The sequence below is a fragment of the Salmo salar genome, chromosome 18 (genome assembly GCF_965601325.2).
Source record: "Salmo salar chromosome 18, fSalSal1, whole genome shotgun sequence".
Taxonomy (NCBI): Eukaryota; Metazoa; Chordata; class Actinopteri; order Salmoniformes; family Salmonidae; genus Salmo; species Salmo salar.
This window is the reverse complement of record NC_138308.1, coordinates 11,984,688-12,004,465: the sequence shown is the minus strand read 5'-3', so window position 1 is coordinate 12,004,465 and position 19,778 is coordinate 11,984,688. Positions and strand designations below refer to the sequence as shown.

At 43.1% G+C, this 19,778-nt stretch overlaps 1 protein-coding gene across 3 annotated transcripts in view; it reads right to left on the bottom strand.

Moving 5' to 3' along the window:
• Positions 1–5,902: 5,902 nt before the first annotated feature.
• The window catches only part of LOC106576764 (tetratricopeptide repeat protein 7A), a 42,150-nt gene continuing 28,274 nt past the window's right edge, over positions 5,903–19,778 (bottom strand). For all 3 annotated transcript variants that reach the window (XM_014154140.3, XM_014154141.3, XM_082964716.1), the window contains 2 exons: positions 18,006–18,208; positions 5,903–6,495 (listed from right to left, as the gene is read on the bottom strand). In XM_014154140.3, coding sequence (XP_014009615.2) covers positions 6,277–6,495; positions 18,006–18,208 — 422 coding nt within the window. In that variant the 3' untranslated portion in view covers positions 5,903–6,276. The remainder of the gene's footprint in view (positions 6,496–18,005; positions 18,209–19,778) is intronic.

Genomic DNA, 19,778 nt, shown 5'->3' with positions numbered 1-19,778 from the left:
CAGCCGTTTTTATCTCAATATCAAATCCTTTCTGGGTAACAATTAAGTACCTTATTGTGATTGTTTTAAATTAAAATGGTCAAAAAGGAAAAAAAATGCTTCTCAGCAAAGAACACTTTCTCAATAAATAATTTTGCTAGGACTGTCTGGAGTCGGGAGGGGAAAACCGAAAAATATCTGTTATTGGTCTATTAACAAATTTACGACATGATGATGTCACCAGGCAGGCCAAAACTACATCCCACCACAACAGGTTGAAATTTCAGGCAGTCATTTCAAATAGCTTTTACACTACAAGGGCATATTTTTGTTCAACCTCATAGTGTGGAAATATATATACACTACCGTTCAAAAGTTTGGGGTCACTTAGAAATTTCTTTGTTTTTGAAAGAAAAGCCAATTTTTTGTCTACACTATATTTCTTATCAATTTGATGTTATTTTAATGGACAACATTTTTTGCTTTTCTTTCAAAAACAAGGACATTTCTAAGTGACCCCAAACTTTTGAACGGTAGTGTATATATACAGTAGCAGTCAAAAGTTTGGACACACCTACTCATTCAAGGGTTTTTCTTTATTTTTACTATTTTCTACATTGTAGAATAATAGTGAAGACATCAAAACTATGAAATAACACATATGGAAGCATGTAGTTACCAAAAAAGTGTTAAACAAATCAAAATATATTTTATCTTTGAGATTATTGAAGTAATGATGTAATGATGGACTGTCATTTCTCTTTGCCTATTTGAGCTGTTCTTGCCATTACATTTACATTTTAGTCATTTAGCAGATGCTCTTATCCAGAGCGACTTACAGTAGTGAATACATACATTTCATTTTATGCATTTCTATTTTTATTTATTTATTTATTTTTTGGACTTGGTCTTTTACCAAATAGGGCTATGTTCTGTATACCAACCCTACCTTGTCACAACACAACTGATTGGCTCAGACGCAATAAGAAGGAAAGAAATTCCACAAATAAAATTTTAACATACAGTTGAAGTCAGAAGTTTAAATACACCTTAGCCAAATACATTTAAACTCAGTTTTTCACAATTCCTGACATTTAATCCTAGTAAAAATTCCCTGTCTTAGGTCAGTTAGGATCACCACTTTATTTTAAGAATGTGAAATGTCAGAATAATAACAGAGAGAATGATTTATTTCAGCTTTTATTTCTTTCATCACATTCCCAGTGGGTCAGAAGTTTACATACACTCAATTCGTTTTTGGTAGCATTGCCTTTAAAATGTTGAACTTGGGTCTTTGCTGATTTCTTTTGATTTTCCCATGATGTCAAGCAAAGAGGCACTGAGTTTGAAGGTAGACCTTGAAATACATCCACAGGTACACCTCCAATTGACTCATATGATGTCAATTAGCCTATCAGAAGCTTCTAAAGCTTTGACATAATTTTCTGGAATTTTCCAAGCTGTTTAAAGGCACAGTCAACTTATTTTATGTAAACTTCTGACCCACTGGAATTGTGATACAGAGAATTATAAGTGAAATAATCTGTCTGTAAACAATTGTTGGAAAAATTACTTCTCATGCACAAAGTAGATGTCCTAACCAACTTTCCAAAACTATAGTTTGTTAACAAGAAATTTGTGGAGTGTTTGAAAAAATAGTTTTAATGACTCCAACCGAAGTGTATGTAAACTTCCAACTTCAACTGTATATACACTACCGGTCAAAAGTTTTAGGACACCGACTCATTCAAGGGTTTTTCTTTATTTTTACTATTTTCTACATTGTAGAATAATAGTGAAGACATAAAAAAACACCTGTTAATTGAAATGCATTCCAGGTGACTACCTGATGAAGCTGGTTGAGAGAATGCCAAGCGTGTTCAAAGCTGGCATCAAAATCAATGGGTGGCTACTTTGAAGAATCTCAAATATTTAATATTTTTTGATTTGTTTAACAGTTTTTTGGTTACTACATGATTCCATATGTGTTATTTCATAGTTTTGATGTCTTCACTATTATTCTACAATATAGAAAATAGTAAAAATAAAGATAAACCCTTGAATGAGTTGGTGTTCTAAAACTTTTGACCGGCAGTATTTATATAAATATAATTAAAACACAGGAAAAACACATTTTTGACTGCACTGGGCCTTTAACTTCCCTCTGCCCTACAATAACCCCCTGGATGTTGGCAGTCTCATACGGTTGCTCCCTTTTTCTCCTGAATACCACCCCACACACAGTACAGTAAAGGGCTAATCATAGAAATCGAATTACTAGAACATTGCCGTGTTCTGGCGGTCTTTAAACTTCATAGTAATTCAATTTCTATAGGGACAAAACTCTTGGCATGCTTCATATGAAACAGTAGTACAGTTTTCTAAAATGTTGGTGTCATACATTTTGGTACTGCGGTACCAGTACACCGTGCAACACTACTTTTAAATTCTGTTGTTCCCACTGAAACAACAGGCAGGCTGTAGTAGGGGTGTAACTGGGCCCGGACACCTGACCCCCCTCTCAGCCCCACAGTGTACAAGTAGAGCGACCAGGGACCTGGCCGCCCAGCCACCCCTGAGGGTAACCAGAGAACCCTGCCAAGGCCACCTGACATCACATGAAGCTGCCACACAGCAGACACAGCCACTGGGACCCACCTATACATAGGGGAGAACAAAGACCTAAGGACAATCAGTGTCTCCCACAGTGTCTCCCGACCCCTCCTGTCTCAGCCTCCAGTATTTATGCTGCAGTAGTTTATGTGTCGGGGGGCTAGGGTCAGTCTGTTATATCTGGAGTATTTCTCCTGTCTCATCCGGTGTCCTGTGTGAATTTAAGTATGCTCGCTCTAATTCTCTCTTTCTTTCTTTCTCTCTCTCTCGGAGGACCTGAGCCCTAGGACCACGCCTGAGGACTACCTGGCCTGATGACTCCTTGCTGTCCCCAGTCCACCTGGCCGTGCTGCTGCTCCAGTTTCAACTGTTCTGCCTGCGGCTATGGAACCCTGACCTGTTCAGCGGACGTGCTACCTGTCCCAGACCTGCTGTTTTCAACTTTCTAGAGACAGCAGGAGCGGTAGAGATACTCTGAATGATCGGCTATGAAAAGCCAACTGACATTTACTCTTGAGGTGCTGACCTGTTGCACCCTCGACAACCACTGTGATTATTATTATTTGACCCTGCTGGTCATCTATGAACATTTGAACATCTTGGCCATGTTCTGTTATAATCTCCACCCGGCACAGCCAGAAGGGGACTGGCCACCCCTCATAGCCTGGTTCCTCTCTAGGTTTCTTCCTAGGTTCTGGCCTTTCTAGGGAGTTTTTCCTAGCCACCGTGCTTCTACACCTGCATTGCTTGCGGATTGGGGTTTTAGGCTATGTTTCTGTACAGCACTTTGTGACATCAGCTGATGTAAGAAGGGCTTTATAAATAAACTTGATTGATTGATTGGAGAATACAGAACTCTTCTCTCTAATTCCTGCCTCCTATACAGTACTGGGTGTGTGTAAAGGCACGTAGGCTAATTATTCAGCCTGGCGATGAGCGAACCTGTCCGGAGCCCTTCGTCATCTGATGTCATCCTGAGAGGCTTTGCGGCAGGCAGGCCTATTCATTAATATGTCTCCTTTTACCAGCCTTGTCATGGCTGTCCTGACCGCGCCACAATATAGAACATTCCACAACCGCATGGAATAGGCCAGCTGTCTCCTTGGGGATCCCAAGCCATTCCATGTGTTTGATCTATTCGAGCTAACACACCTGATTCAACTCGTCAACTAATTATCAAGTCCTTGACTGGTGAATCAGGTCAACTAGTTCAGGGCAACAACAACATGTTGAAATATCTGGGGGTCCCTGAGGAGAGGTTTGAAAACCTCTGGATTAAGTCATTAATCTCCAACCCACCGGCCAGACGCAGTTGTCACACACAGGCTAATGAGGGGGAGGACAGAGGGAGAGAGTGGTGGAGGTAGTCGAGGCAGGGATCTGAAGGAAATGTGTCGATCACCAACTTAAAATAGGGACGTGCATGTGGCTTTTGATGTGTGAGGGAAGTAGGCCTATGTGAAACAGACAGACTTAAACACTCTTCAGTTATAACCTGGTGTGTGAAAGGGTTAATAAATTGTGCTTGCAGGGAAGAGACTGGGATTCTTCTTCTCAAAACAGAAATGAACGTACAACAGAGAACAATTCGTTACAGCGGCCTCATATGCAGAGCGAGTTGACATCAAACAGACACGGTCAGGCCCATAGAATAGCACACCAGTGGTATTATGTGTGTGTGTGTGTTGTCCAGCAGACTAGATATCTCTCCGCTTCCCCAGTTACTCAAACATGGGATGGCTGCTAGGCAACCAGGCCACATCACATCAGGCAGAGAGAGAGAGAGAGAGAGAACTGAGAGGGTGGATAGAAATGGAGAAAGAGGGAGGAAGAGAAGAGATAAGAGACAGAGATGACGAGGGAAAGCAGAGAGAGAGAAAAAGAGAGAGAGGATAGAGAGGGTAGGGAGATAGCAGAGAGAGAGAAGGGAGGGTGTTGTGAGTTGAGGCAGAAACTGTGCTGGCAGTATTACATAAGATAGCAACTCGAGTCCCACTGCCCATATTAATGTGGTTAGGCACTACGAAGTGATGAAGATTAGTCATAAGTGACGAGACAGATGAGGACACAATCCCACAGTGATTTTAAGTCGTTGTTTATGAGGGCAATGATGTACAAATTAGTTTAAAACAAGACGCACAATGATTCATAATATGATCAATAAGGTTAAGATACAATACAAGCAAATCAGTTGTTTCAACATCACATAATGGTGGTTTCAGTAAAACAGACACACAGGCTGAAGGGTCTCGTTTAACAAGAAGACAATGGAATGATACTTTAGAAAGGATCCCTGAGAGTGGATGTATATGGTCTGGTTAACAGTGTCACCATACACTTGTCTATGAATGCATCTGAGAGATTCTTATGAACGCATAGTCATAGATGTATAGTGTGCTCCAAATGTATTGGGACAGTGACACGTTTGTTGTTGTTTTTGGCTCTGTGCTCCAGCATTGATTTAATGACTATGAGGTTAAAGTTCAGACCGTCAGCTTTAATTTGAGGGTGTTTTCATCCATATCAGGTGAACTATTTAGAAATTACAGCCCTTCTTGTACATAGTCCCCCCCAAATTCACTTACACATGTATTAAAGTAGTCAAAAGTTGAGTATTTGGGCTCATATTCCTAGCACACAATGATTACATCAAGTCTCTACAAACTTGTTGGATGCATTAGCATTTTGTTGTGTTTCAGATTATGTTGTGCCCAATGGAAATGAATGGTAAATAATGTATTGTGTCATTTTGGAGTCACTTTTATTGTAAATAAGAATAGAATATGTTTCTAAACACTTCATTCATGTGGATGCCACCATGATTACGGACAGTCCTGAATGAATCGTGAATAATGATGAGTGAGAAAGTTAGATGCACAAATACCATACCTCCCCAAGACATGTTAACCATTGCAATAACAGGGGAGGTTAGCATTTGTTTGGGGTGGGGGTATGATATTTGTGCATCAGTAACTTTCTCACTCATCACATCATTATTCACGATTCATTCAGGACTGTCCGTAACCATGGTGGCATTCACATGAATGAAGTGTTTAGAAACATATTCTATTCTTATTTACAATAAAAGTGACTCCAAAATGACACAATTCATTATTTACCATTATTTCAATTAGGCACAACATAATCTGAAACACAACCAAAACAAACAGCAAATGCATCCAACAAGTTTGTCACAAGCTTGATGTAATCATTGTGTGTTAGGAATATGGGACCAAATACTAGACTTTTGACTACTTTAATACACATATAAGTGAACTTTTGGTCCCCTAAAATGGGGGGGGGGGGGGGGGACTATGTACAGAAAGTTCTGTAATTTCTAAAACGGTTCACCCGATATGGACGAACATACCCTCAAATTAAAGTTTATAGTCTGCACTTTAACCTCATGGTCATTTCATTTTATATCCAAAGTGCAGGAGTACAGTGCCAAAACAACAAAATATGTCACTGTACCAATACTTTTGGAGCTCACTGTAGATATGAGGAGAGCAGAGAAGGGGGGAGAGGGGCAAGAGAGAAGCGAGAGAGCAAAAAAAGAGTGAGAAAGGGCAAGAGAAGATATATTGCAGAAATGTGTACATTTAAATGATCATACGTTATGTGTGCCTGTGCATACGTGTGTATTCATAAACACGTCATACAGTAGTAGCCTCTGTCTGCTCCTCACAGCTCGCGGGGTATGATGGTGAAGGGCCTGATGGGGCAGGAGGCCTCCAGCTCCAGGGCTGTGAGGAAGCAGTCTGGAGCCTGGCTGCTGCCCTGTGACTGCAGGGCCTCCCCCAGGCCGCTCCATGCCTCGTGAGACGTGCTCTGGGCCTGCACCGCGTCCCGCAGCACCTTCTCCCCCAGACCCAGACGCCCACACCGCACCAACAACTGTCCCTGAGGAGGGGAAAGTAAAGGGGAGGGGAGGGTGTGAAGAGACAAAAAAGTGAGTCTGCGTGGGGGATAAGTCATTGAGAGATTACAGAGAGAGCGAGAGAGAGATCTGGCTTTGACTATGGATCTAGCTTTGGCAGTATCTAAACCAGATACAGCGTGTCAGAGGGACACTAAGCGGACACACCAAAACACGGGAGGGGATGCCATGTCCAGCTTTCTGAGATGTTGAGATGTTGCCAAGTTAAAGATCCTATTTGTACCAACTCTATTTGTACTGGCGTGTTGGGTGATTGCAGCCAAAGGCACTCCCAGAAAGGATGAGGCGTGCGTGTGATGAGGATTACTCCCGATGTGTGTTTGTATACTGTATGTGTGTGTGGGAGAGAGAGTGTGTTTTTTGGTGTTTGGTTCAGTGAGTGTATGTTTGTGGCCGTGTGAGAGGGCAGTAGTGGTCAGTGCAGCGTGACATGTCTCTTTGGAACTTCTCTCTGTTGAGGCACTGTGTGTCTCGAGAGTCCAGCAGCATAACAGGGTATCACGCAACCGACGTGTGTTCATGTCAACGGCATGAACACACAGAACTACACACCCACACACATGCACACGCACACAGCCTCCAGAGCAGGGCTTGCCTGAGGTCAAACAGACGAGTCTTGTTATGCAGGCTCTGATCACAAACTCCAGATTAATTGGTCTGAAACTCAGAGATCTGTCTCGGGGCTCTGATGCAACCTCCAAAGAGGATGTTCTGCTCCCTCTGTCTCTCAGTCGCCAAGCTACTCTCTGCTCTAACTCCATACTATCTTCACTCCTTTTCCCACATCATAGTCCTCCCATATACTGTATATTTCCTCTCTCTGCTGCTGACAAGAACAGAAGAAAAGACAGAAGGAGATCTAAGATGGGGTGCAGACTTAGAGACACAGTGGAGGATATACAGTGAGGTCTGTAATTATTGGTACCATTGATAAAGATGAGCAAAAAAGACTGTATAAAATAAATCATACAAATACTGAGCTACAGTATATTGTAAAGATAGGGGTACAAATAATGTTTACCCCTGGTTTCATTACTCTTGCACCATCCCCTTGCGAGGAGACAAGTGTTGGTTGGGGGAGGGGTGCTGTGGGATTATTTAAAATACTCTTTGATGAGGGAGGGCTTCAGATGTTTTTGGAAGATGGGCAGGGATTCTGCTGTCCTAGCTTCAGGGGGGAGCTTGTTCCACCATTGGGAAGAGAAGAGATATGACTGGACTGAGCTGCCCTCCCATAGAGGTGGGAGGGCCAAGAAACCAGAGGTGGCAGAGCGGAGTACTCGGGTTGGGGTGTAGGGTTTGAGCAAAGCCTGAAGGTAGGGAGGGACAGTTCCTCTTGCTGCTCTGTAGGTAAATACAGTACTTGCAAAAGTATTCATCCCCCTTGCCGTTTCCCCTATTTTGTTGCATTACAACCTGTAATTTAAATCGATTTTTATTTGGATTTCATGCAATGGACATACACAAAATAGTCCAAATTGGCGAAGTGAAATCCCCAAAATAACTTGTTTTAAAAAATTCGCAAAAATAAAAAACGGAAAAGTGGTGCGTGCATATGTATTCACCCCCTTTACTATGAAGCCCCTAAATAAGATCTGGTGCAACCAATTTCCTTCAGAAGTCATATAATTAGTTAAATAAAGTCCACCTGTGTGCAATCTAAGTGTCACATGATCTGTCACATGATCTCAGTATATATACACCTGTTCTGAAAGGCCCCAGAATCTGCAACACCACCAAGCAAAGCGGAACCATGAAGACCAAGGAGTTCTCCAAACAGGTCAGGGACAAAGTTGTGGAGAAGTACAGATCAGGGTTGGGTTATAAAAAAATATCCAAAACTTTCAACATCCCACAGAGCACCATTAAATCCATTATTAAAAAATGGAAAGAATATGGCACCACAACAAACATGCCAAGAGAGGGCCGCCCACCAAAACTCACGGACCAGGCAAGGAGGGCATTAACTAGAGAGGCAACAAAGAGACCAAAGATAACCCTGAAGGAGCAAAGCTCCACAGTGGAGATTGGAGTATATGTCTATAGGACCACGTTAAGCCGTACACTCCACAGAGCTGGGCTTTATGGAAGAGTGTCCAGAAAAAATCCATTGCTTAACGAAAAGAATAAGCAAACACGTTTGGTGTTCGCCAAAAGGTATGTGGGAGACTCCCCAAAAATATGGAAGAAGGTACTCTGGTCAGATGAGACTAAAATTTAGCTTTTTGGCCATCAAGGAAAACACTATTTCTGGCGCAAACCCAACACCTCTCATCACCCTGAGAACACCATCCCCACAGTAAAGCATAGTGGTGGCAGCATCATGCTGTGGGGATGTTTTTCATCGGCAGGGACTGGGAAACTGGTCAGAATTGAAGGAATGATGAATGGCACTAAATACAGGGAAATTCTTGAGGGAAACCTGTTTCCGTCTTCCAGAGATTTGAGACTGGTTCAGAGGTTCCCCTTCCAGCAGGACAATGACCCTAAGCATACTGCGAAAGCAACACTCGAGTGGTTTAAGGGGAAACATTTAAATGTCTTGGAATGGCCTAGTCAAAGCCCAGAACTCAATCCAATTGACGTCAACAGTGAATAGGCGACTCCGGGATGCTGGCCTTCTAGGCAGAGTTGCAAAGAAAAAGCCACATCTCAGACTGGCCAATAAAAAGAAAAGATTAAGATGGGCAAAAGAACACAGACATTAGACAGTGGAACTCTGCCTATAAGGCCAGCATCCCGGAGTCGCCTCTTCACTGTTGAAGTTGAGACTGGTGTTTGACCGCTGCAAATTGACTGCAAGAAGGCCAAATAGATGTAATATTTGACTAAAACATAATCATTTCAAATCTTTCCCACGTTTGTATACAATCACATACATACTACTGTTCAAAAGTTTGGGGTCACTTAGAAATGTCCTTGTTTTTGAAAGAAATGACAAATTATTTGTAATTATGTTCCGGCTCCTCAACCATCCGCTCAATGAAAAGTCGGACCGCGGCTGAATCTCATTGATGACAGCTGTACTAGAGCATAAACCTGCAGGAGTGAGTCACTGCTTTAATGTTTGCAGAGAATGACAGGATGTTGTCCAGGGTCATGCCAAGGTTCTTTGTACTCTGGGTGTACTCTGAGAGTACTCTGAGAGGGGGACACCGTGGAGTTGCCAACCATGATGGAGAGGTCTTGGAGCGGGCAGGCCTTCTCCGGGAGGAAGAGCAGCTCTGTCTTGCCAAGATTGAGCTCAAGCTGACATCCAAGCTGAGATATCTGCCAGGCATGCAAAGATGCGTGTCGCCACCTGGGTGTCAGAAGGGGGAGGGGAGGTGAAAAGAAGTTGAGTATCATCCGCACAGCAATGATAAGAGAGACCATGTGAGGATATGACCGAGCTGAGTGACTTGGTGCATAGAGAGAAGAGGAGAGGGCCTAGAACTGAGCCCTGGGGGACACCAGTAGTGAGAGCACATGGTGCAGACCCATCCTCTCTGCGTCACCTGGTAAGAGTGACCTGCCAGGTAGGATAAAATCCAAGAATGTGCAGAGCACGAAACGCCAAGTCCCGAGAGGGTGGAGAGGAGGATCTGATGGTTCACAGTGTTGAAGGCTGCAGACAGATCTAGGAGGATGACAACAGAGGAGAAAGAGTCAGTCTTGGCAGTGTGGAGAGCCACTGTGACAGAGGAGAGCAGTCTCGGTTGAGTGACCAGTCTTGAAGCCTGACTGGTTAAGGTCAAGAAGATCGTTCTGAGAGAGTTTGTCAGAGAGAGCACGCTCAAGTGTTTTGGAAAGAAAAGAAAGGGAAACCAGTCTGTAGTTTTTGATGTCAGAGTAGTCGAGTGTTGGTTTCTCGAAGAGGCGAGTGATTCTGGCTATTTTAAAGCCAGAGGGGACGCAGCCAGTGGTAAGGGATGAGTTGATGAGGGAAGTGAGAAGGTCTCCAGAGATGGTCTGGAGAAGGGAAGAGGGGATGGGGTCAAGCAGGCAGGCAGGTTGTCGGGCAGCCGGACATCACTAGTCGCAGGATTTCATCTGGAGAGAGAGGAAAAAGAGCTCAAGGCATAGGGTAATGATATGTGAGTGGTACCAGTGGACTCAATAGGCGGAGTGAATGAGAAGCGGATGTCATCAACTTTACTTTCAAAGTGGTTGACAAAGTCGCTCACAGAGAAGGAGGAGTGAGGGGGAGGGGGTGGAGGATTAAGGAGGGAGGAGAAGGTAAGGTGGAAAATAGGGTTAGAGGCAGAAGCTTGAAATGTATAGTGAAAGAAAGTGGCTTTAGCAGCAGGTACAGAGGAAGAGAAAGTAGAGGGGAGTGATTGAAAGAATGATAAGTCCTCCAGACGTTTAGTTTTCCTCCATTTTCAGATGCCCGCAGCCCTGTTCTGTTAGCAAGTAAGGTGTCACTCAGCCAGGAATCAAGAGGAGAGGGCTGAGCTGGCCAGGGGGAAAAAGGACAGTGAGAGTCATAGGCAGGTTAGTAGGGTTGAAGAGGCACAATCAGGGGACTAGGGATTTAGCAGAAGGGAGAGATGATAGGCTGGAAGAGGAGAGAGTAGTGGGAGAGAGAGTGAAGATTGCGACGGCGCATGAACACCTGGACAGGGTCTAAGTGAGTAGGGTTGGAGGAGAGGGACACAGAAAAGGGAACAAAGTAGTGATCAGAGACCTGAAAGGGGGTTGCAGTGAGAATAGTAGCAGAGATGAGGTAAAGAGATGTAGAGATGACCAGAGATGAGGCAAAGCACATTGCCTGCCTTGTGAGTGGGAGGGGACAGGGAAAGGGCTAGGTCAAAAGAGGAAAGGGGTGGAAAGAAAGAGGTGGAAAGAAATTAATCGAAGGCAATAGTCGGGAGGTTGAAGTCTGGCTCACGATGGCTCACCACAATAAGTGGTGAGCCATCATCAGGAAATGAGCTTATCAAGGTGTCAAGCTCATTGAGAAACTCTCTAATGGCACCTGTTGGGCAATAGATAACAACAATGTTAAGCTTGTGTGGACAAGTGACAGTGATAGCTTGGAGTGCAAATGAGATGGACAGGTGAGTGAGGGAGAAAAAAATGATCTCCATTTAGGAGAAATGAGTAGCCCTGTGCCACCAGATGCATTCAAACTTTGAGAGAACACATGGGTCAGATGAAGAGAGAGTAGCTGGAGTAGCAGTGTTCTCTGGGGTGATCCATGTCTCCGTCAGGTCCAAAAAGTCTAGGGACTGAAGGGCAGCATAGGCTGAGATGAACTCTGCATTTTTAAACTCTAATACAATTAATTAATTTGAGCTTGAAGAGGACCTTGAAGAAGTTGTGCCACAGATTGCGTCTTTTTAGGAGGAACCACATGGACATGGACTTGGATGAGGTACTGGCCTTTGTGAAATCAACAGTGTACGGAATACATATTAGGAACTTAATCATTCCTCCTCATCAGACCTCATCCCTTACCTAGCCTAGTTTTAACCCTGCACTAGTCAAGTGTCACCCCTCCTCCTCAAGCTTCACCCCTCCCCTAATCAAGTACATACCCTGCACTAGCCAAGTGTCACTCCTCCTTTTCAATCTTCACTCCTCCCTTAGTAAAGTATCAACCTTGCACTTGTCAAGCGTCACCCCTCCTTCTCAAGCCTCACCCCTGCATTGGTCAGCCATCAAACCTCTGCCTCACCTCTCTCATCCGTGCATCAGTCAGTTCTCACCCTTGCATTACACCACATTCTTTCTTTCTAAATCCCAATGAGCATGTCTATTGGCCAAAAATACATGTCAATTCAAAGAGCCAGCTCGGAATTATCATTTATCATCGTAATGATTAAATTACTTTCAAAGATACTAGCAACAATAGCTTAGGGAAATGACATGTTTACATACACACACTAAAGGACTTCACTTGCAAGCGAGCTATGTTATTTTATATACAGTCTAGCTAGCACACCAACTAGATGGAGCAGGTCTAGTTACAAAGCAGGATCAATGAGTTATACCCAATTCATTTGCTTACATTCTGGAAATATGTTGAAATGGGCACGGATTGCTTTAACTGATTAAACCAACCCATGTTATTTAGCAATATTAAGCTTTGGTGGTGTACCAGAATTCTAAGATTGCAATAGCTTAGCCCAGATCCAGGAAGTGGAGTGGTTGTGTTTACATGCGGCCAGTGGAGTGCTAACAATATCCATATTAGCTAGCAACATTGTAATTGAAATTAATTGAATCCTACCTAAGCTAGCTACATTTTCCCAAATGTATACCTCCACATGTGTTGTGGTTGTTGTTGGCTCTTAGCATGTATTTCGGCCAATGGAAAAGCTCATTGTGAATAAATGAGTGAAAGGGTGAGCGGTGAAAAAGAGAAGTGAGGCTTGACTTGAGCAGGGGTGATAATTGACCAATGCAGAGTTGAGGAGAATTGAAGAGAGGGGGTTCCTAATATGTATTCCATACAATTGCTCCGTGGTGATCCCAGTGGTAGCATGTGATTATGGCAGAGACAAATATCAGGCTGTAGCCTACTCAAAATATCAAAAGTGTTTGAATTTATTCTCCACATTTAATTTTGATTTCATCAGGGGTTTTTTCTTCACTTTTCCGTAGTCGTCAGCTCTTTTTGGGCTCCCGAGTGTCGCAGCAGTCTAAGGCACTGCTTGAGGTGTCACTGCAGATGCCCTGGTTTGATTCCAGGCTGTATCACAACCGGCTGTGATTGGGAGTCCCATAGGGCGGCGTACAATTGGCCCAGCGTCGTCCGGGTTTGGACGGTGTAGGCTGTCATTGTAAATAAGAATTTGTTCTTAACTGACTTGCCTAGTTAAATAAAGGTTAAATGTAAAAAATATATATAATCATTTATGGACTGCCTTCTTCAATTCAAACCACAGGTTATCAATGGGGTTCAAGTCTGGAGAGTAAGATAGCCATTGCAAAATGTTGACTTTGTGGTCAATTAACAATTTCTTTGTGGATTTTGATTAGTGCTTGGGGTTATTGTCTTGCTGGAAGATCCACTTGCGACCAAGTGTCAGACTCCTGGCAGAAGCAACCGTTTTTTTGTGTGAGTGAGGAAAGAACAGCTGACTGAAGACAGGACTGCCGGGCATTCGTACAGTTGAGTCCATTTCTGCTGTAACATGGACTCTACAGCATGATGAAACTTTGTTGCTCCTTGCTGAAAAAAGCAAGGTGTTGTAGAAAACGAGTCTTCGGTTGCCTAGACAATGCACCCCTCCCTGCAGCAGCAGCACATGCAGTCAGGAGCGGAGGAGGAGAAAATGTGCATGTTAAAAAAAAAAGAAGCTACTCGAATGGTTATTACGGTGACTGCGGTCATTTGGCTGACCAATAACTGTCATTCAAAGTTTCATGACTGTCACAGCCCTAATTGTATTTCTATAAATTAATATAATTTCCCAAAAATGTTTGCTTCATTAAATAACACCCGCAAAACACCAGTTTCAACACTGAAGAGGCGACTCAGCAATGCTGGCCTTCTTGGCAGAGTTCCTCTGTCCAGTGTCTGTGTTCTTTTGCCCATCTTAATATTTTCTTTTTATTGGCCAGTCTGAGATATGGCCTTTTCTTTGCAACTCTGCCTTGAAGGCCAGCATCCCAAAGTCGCCTCTTCACTGTTGACGTTGAGACTGGTGTTTTGAGGGTACTATTTAATGAAGCTGCCAGTTGAGGACTTGTGAGGCATCTGTTTCTCAAACCAGACACTCTAATGTACTTGTCCTCTTGCTCAGTTGTGCACCGGGGCCTCCCACTCCTCTTTCTATTCTGGTTAGAGCCAGTTTGCGCTGTTCTGTGAAGAGAGTAATACACATCGTTGTACCAGATCTTCATTTTCTTTGCAATTTCTCACATGGAATAGCCTTCATTTCTCAGAACAAGAATAGACTGATGAGTTTCAGAAGAAAGTTCTTTGTTTCTGGCCATTTTGAGCCTGTAATCGAACCCACAAATGCTGATGCTCCAGATACTCAACTAGTCTAAACAAGGCCAGTTTTATTGCTTCTTTAATCAAAACAACAGTTTTCAGCTGTGCTAACATAATTGCAAAAGGGTTTTCTAATGATCAATTAGCCTTTTAAAATGGTCAACTTGGATTAGCTAACACAACGTGCCATTGGAACACAGGAGTGATGGTTGCTGATAATGGGCCTCTGTACACCTATGTAGATAGTCCATTAAAAATCAGCCGTTTCCAGCTACAATAGTCATTTACAACATTAACAATGTCTACACTGTATTTCTGATCAATTTGATGTTATTTTAAATGGCCAAAAAAATAGCTTTTCTTTCAAAAACAAGGACATTTCTAAGTGACCCTCAACTTTTGAATGGTAGTGTACAGTATATCATTTTAAATAATATGATTTATGATAACTAACAATCAAATAAAAGCTAGAATAGAAAATTTTAAAAAATGGGTATTCAGGCCACATTGATTTTGTTGTACTGTTGAGTAGAGGAATTAGCCAAGCATTAGCCATGGCAAAATGCATCGAAGTGCAGGAAATTACCTTCAAAACTTTTCTCTACGCTGCCAAGGTACCTTTCTAGCTAATACTTTGTTAGAGTTTACACTTCCTCTTCCAATGAACTGTGGGGAGGTCAAGATAATGAATCTGTCGACCAAAAGTATTCATTTTAAAACGTTGATTACTTCTACTTGCCATTATCATTCACCAGATGATAAGAAAAGATGTGATTACATGTTTTTTGCTAACATTTGATGGGGGTCCCTGGGTCGCCGGTTAACCTGGGCGGGGGTCCCTGGGTAAGAAAAGTTTGAAAACCCCTGCCCTATCCCTGGTAGCCTTAGTTATCCCTAGTAGCCCTGTCTCTATCACTGCTCTTCATCTCCCCCTCCCTGTGCCTGCCCGCATGACCGTAGTCTTGCTCGCCAGACTCAGAGTGCATCAGAAGGAGACTAACCTGCCCGTGACCTGACACACAGCCAGGGCGGGCCACGGATATGACACGCCTTGTGTCAACAGTCAATAATACACAAGTGAATCCAATCTCTCAAATGCATACCCATTCAGATAAAGAGAGAGAGAAAGGGATGGGAGAGGGGAGAGGGAAAGAGAGGGAGGGAAAACAAACAGAGAGAGAGAGAGGCGAGAGTGAAAGACAGAGAGAATGGGGTGAACACATGCACACATGCAAACAAGCCAACTCCCTTCCTCCTATATTAATTTCTAGCTGGTTATCAGAGGTCTTGCTCAATAGAATATATTTCCCTGGTTGCTAGGCAATCCCATAAAGCGCCAAAGAAGGAGCGAAGTGTTATAAATAATGTATTTGCATGATCAAATCAGCTGCCAGCCACCCCCATACAGAGAGAGAAGAGAGATAGAGAGGAAGAAAAGGAGGGAGGAAAGAGAGAGAGGGCCCATTTGATCACTGGAACACAGTTAATTCTATTAGATGAAGTCATTGTCCTTGACTGTGTGTTTGTGCACGAGTGTCTGTGTATCTGTCTGTGAATATGTGTGTGTGCGTGTGTGAGTAGAAGAATAGAGAAAGAGACCGAGAGAGTGTGAGGAGGAAGAGAGCGGATGGTTCAGTGAGAAGAGGCCTATGTGTAGCCAGCTGACTCACAGCGAAGTAGCCGGCCCGAGCAGAGGAGAGGAGCAGAGGTGCTGGGATGTGGAGAGAGGTGGTGAGAATCATTTAACAGCAGAGTCAGGAAGAAGGCAGTGCATGGAAGGCCACAGCTCAGCTCAGATCCACTGGCTTCCCAACCCAGCCACCACTACCCATCCGAAAATACACCCATCCAACTAGCCCTGGGGATGAGTCACACCACACTGCCTTTCATAATGTATCACACACACACACACACACACACTTTACACGTCACATACACACATCCTACACACATTTAGTCACACACACACACACACACACACACACACACACACACACACACACACACACACACACACACACACACACACACACACACACACACACACACACACACGAGAAAGTGTGATCCACTCTCATAACGCTATCGTGTTTTCAAAATATCTGTTCCTTGACTCATACTCCCCTTCACATGTTCCTGTGGCTAGTTGTGTGAAAACAGATATAGGGCTGACAAACAATGTTCTTCTCATCACTGTAAGGTCCTGTGCTGGTTATAAATACTGCGTAGACCTAGTGAATAGAATAAAATCACTGTCTGGTTAATCCTCGTCCTTGGTGTGAGACCGTAACCCGCTGGTTATGTTGAACACAGATTACATCATCACTGTATAACACTGTTTTATGGGGGAGTTGAGGGAGTGTATTTTTGGGTACTAACACCCAGAAAGATGGAGGGAATGAGCTGTTGCTAGGCAGCGAGCGGAAGAGAAGAAGAGCGAGTCTGGAGAACATGCGCTAACGGTGTTGCGATAGCTACATTGCTAATTACCGTAGCTCGTTAAACCAAGTTATTATTAGCTCGCTTGTAAATTAAGCTCATAAAACAAAGAACAGGACCATGTTAAAATGGCCTCCGGGGTTAAGGGATAGGAGGTTCGGACGAACACCAAAACCCTCGAATTGGTACAGGCAGAGAGAGGAGCAACCGCAATATTGGTGCTGGATTGGTAATACTTGGATTGGAGCAAGCATGATTGACCATACTCCACATAATATGCTGTTCTGCTTACACACAAGCACAGACACACACACAGTGACACATCTGTCGTAGGAGAGATCCAGAGTGGGCCAGTGCCAGCTGGCTGTGTTTCAGCTCCTCATCACCCCAGGGATTGGTACTCCCACTGGCCAAATATGGAAGAGAGAAGCACCCTCTCTTACCCCATGGGGGCTGTGTACTCCAAACACACACACACACACACACACACACACACACCACCACACACACACACACACACACACACACACACACACACACACACACACACACACACACACACACACACACACACACACACACACACACACACACACACACACCACACACCAGAGCGAGAGAGAGCCCTTATGTGGTCACACTGCAGCCACTGTTTTAAGTCGGAGAAGCATTTACGGCATCACAACCAATGTATGGTCACTACGGAGCCGGCACGTGGGGTAATGGGAGAGTTCACATTCTCTAGTTCTCTAGTCTTTCACCATGACAACAGAGAGGGGTCAGAGCTGCTCTGGTTAATCCACTGGGTCAGCACAGATGGGCGAGGGAGAGAAAGTAGAAGGGGGGGGAGAGAGAGAGAGATCAGCAGAAAGTAGGAGTTAGAAAGAGATCAGGAGATGAGGTAGGTCTGGGATTCTTTACGATTGGACCATTTCTTACAGAGTGCTATGACTCACAGGTAAGTTTTATGATGGTAATCTGCCATTACTGATGATAATAGGTCTGTTGATGTGCCCCAGGCCTTTGTGGGTGTGACTCTCATCTGGGCTGTATGTATGTGTGTGTCTCATCAAACCTGTGTTTGTATGCCTGTGTCTCTCTCACCAGGTGCAGCAGTATGCGGTGTCCGTTGGGGTGGATGGCCAGGGCTTCGTCATAGAAGCTCTTGGCCTCGTCCTGGTTCCCTTTGAGCTCGGCCAGCCGGGCCCTCAGCAGCAACACAGAATGGGAGTTGGGAAAGAGCACCGCTGCCTCATGGACACAGAACTGGGCCTCCTTCGCACGCCCCTCTGCCATGAACAACTCTCCTACGGGAGATAGATGAGGGGATGAGAGCGAGACAGAGAGAGAGGGGTTGGGGGGGGGAGGGGAGCATTAGCACCGGATGGGACAATTGCAATACATTACGTGCAGATAGTCAGGCTAACATGTCACTTTACCAAATGGCCACGTTGTTTGACATAAATTATTCTTGTTTCATTTCTCTTTATTTTACCAGGTAAGTTGATTGAGAACTTCTACTCATTTACAATATTTACCAATGGAGCGGTTCCACGCCAGCGAGAGCGGAAAATGTTTTGGGTATCTCAGATTGTTCTGGCAATTCTTCCATAGGAACTTCATTGGGAGGAAGGATGTTTGACATTCTTTTTACATTCGTATTACAAACAATTTTGGAGAAAATCATGATGAAAGTGACCATTGTAGTCCCTTTTTAGACCTATACATGCCTCCTGTAAGACATTATGATCTGTTAATCATACATGATACAGACAACATCTTGGTGTCATTATATTACCTATAGTGTTCTCTCAAAAATGAAATATGTCTAGATTCTGAAATACACATTAACATTAATTTATTCAATATAACAAGTATTAATATCTCAAAACTACTATTTTTGATTTAGTTTATTTGTTAACATATTGTTTGTGACAATATACTTTTTAAACACGTGACATTTTCTGGTCCTGTAATGATATAACGCATATTATGCATAGACATTCACGATATAGGTCATCAATCATTCACAGACCTCCTTTAGGATTGCAAATTCAGCAAGTCAACAGCAGAGGGAGTTCCCTTTTGAATCCATTTTCCCATTCAGTGTGTTGGTGGTACTCATAAAATGTATCATACCTTCAGAATTAGCAGAGACTACTCTGGAAATGTGATGTACTTGTACAGTTCAAAACAATATGTATTAAAATGAACATCATCAAAAAGGGGCATTTTGGGATGTTAATATTTTTAACGTTGAATAAATGAATGTGAAATTGTACAGTGCATTTATAAAGTATTCACACCACATTACTTTTTCCACATTTTGTTGTGTTACAAAGTGTCATTGAAATAGATTTAATTGTCATTTTTCTATCAACGATCTACACAAAATGCTCTGTATTGTCAAAGCGGAAGAAACGTTCATTTAAAATTGTTTTAGAATTTAAGTTCACAAAAATAAGATTGTTTATACAATTTAGAAAATACAATGTGGGGACCAAAATATTCTTTCAATTTCAACTTATTTTAGAAGAAATAGGGAATTATATACTGCGCCTTCAGAAAGTATTCATACCCCTTGACCTATTCCACATGTTACAGCCTGAATTGAAAATGGATAAAAACATATATTTTTTTACATACAATACACACCATAACATGTTTTAGAAATATTAGCTAATTGAAAATGAAATATAGAAATATCTTATTTACATAACTATTCACACCTGAGTCAATACTCTGTAGAAGCACCTTTGGGAGCGATTACAGCTTTGAGTCATCTTGGGTATGTCTGTATCAGCTTTGCACATCTGGATTTGGGGAATTTCTCCCATTCGTCCTTGCAGATTTTCTCAAGCACTGCCAAGTTAGATG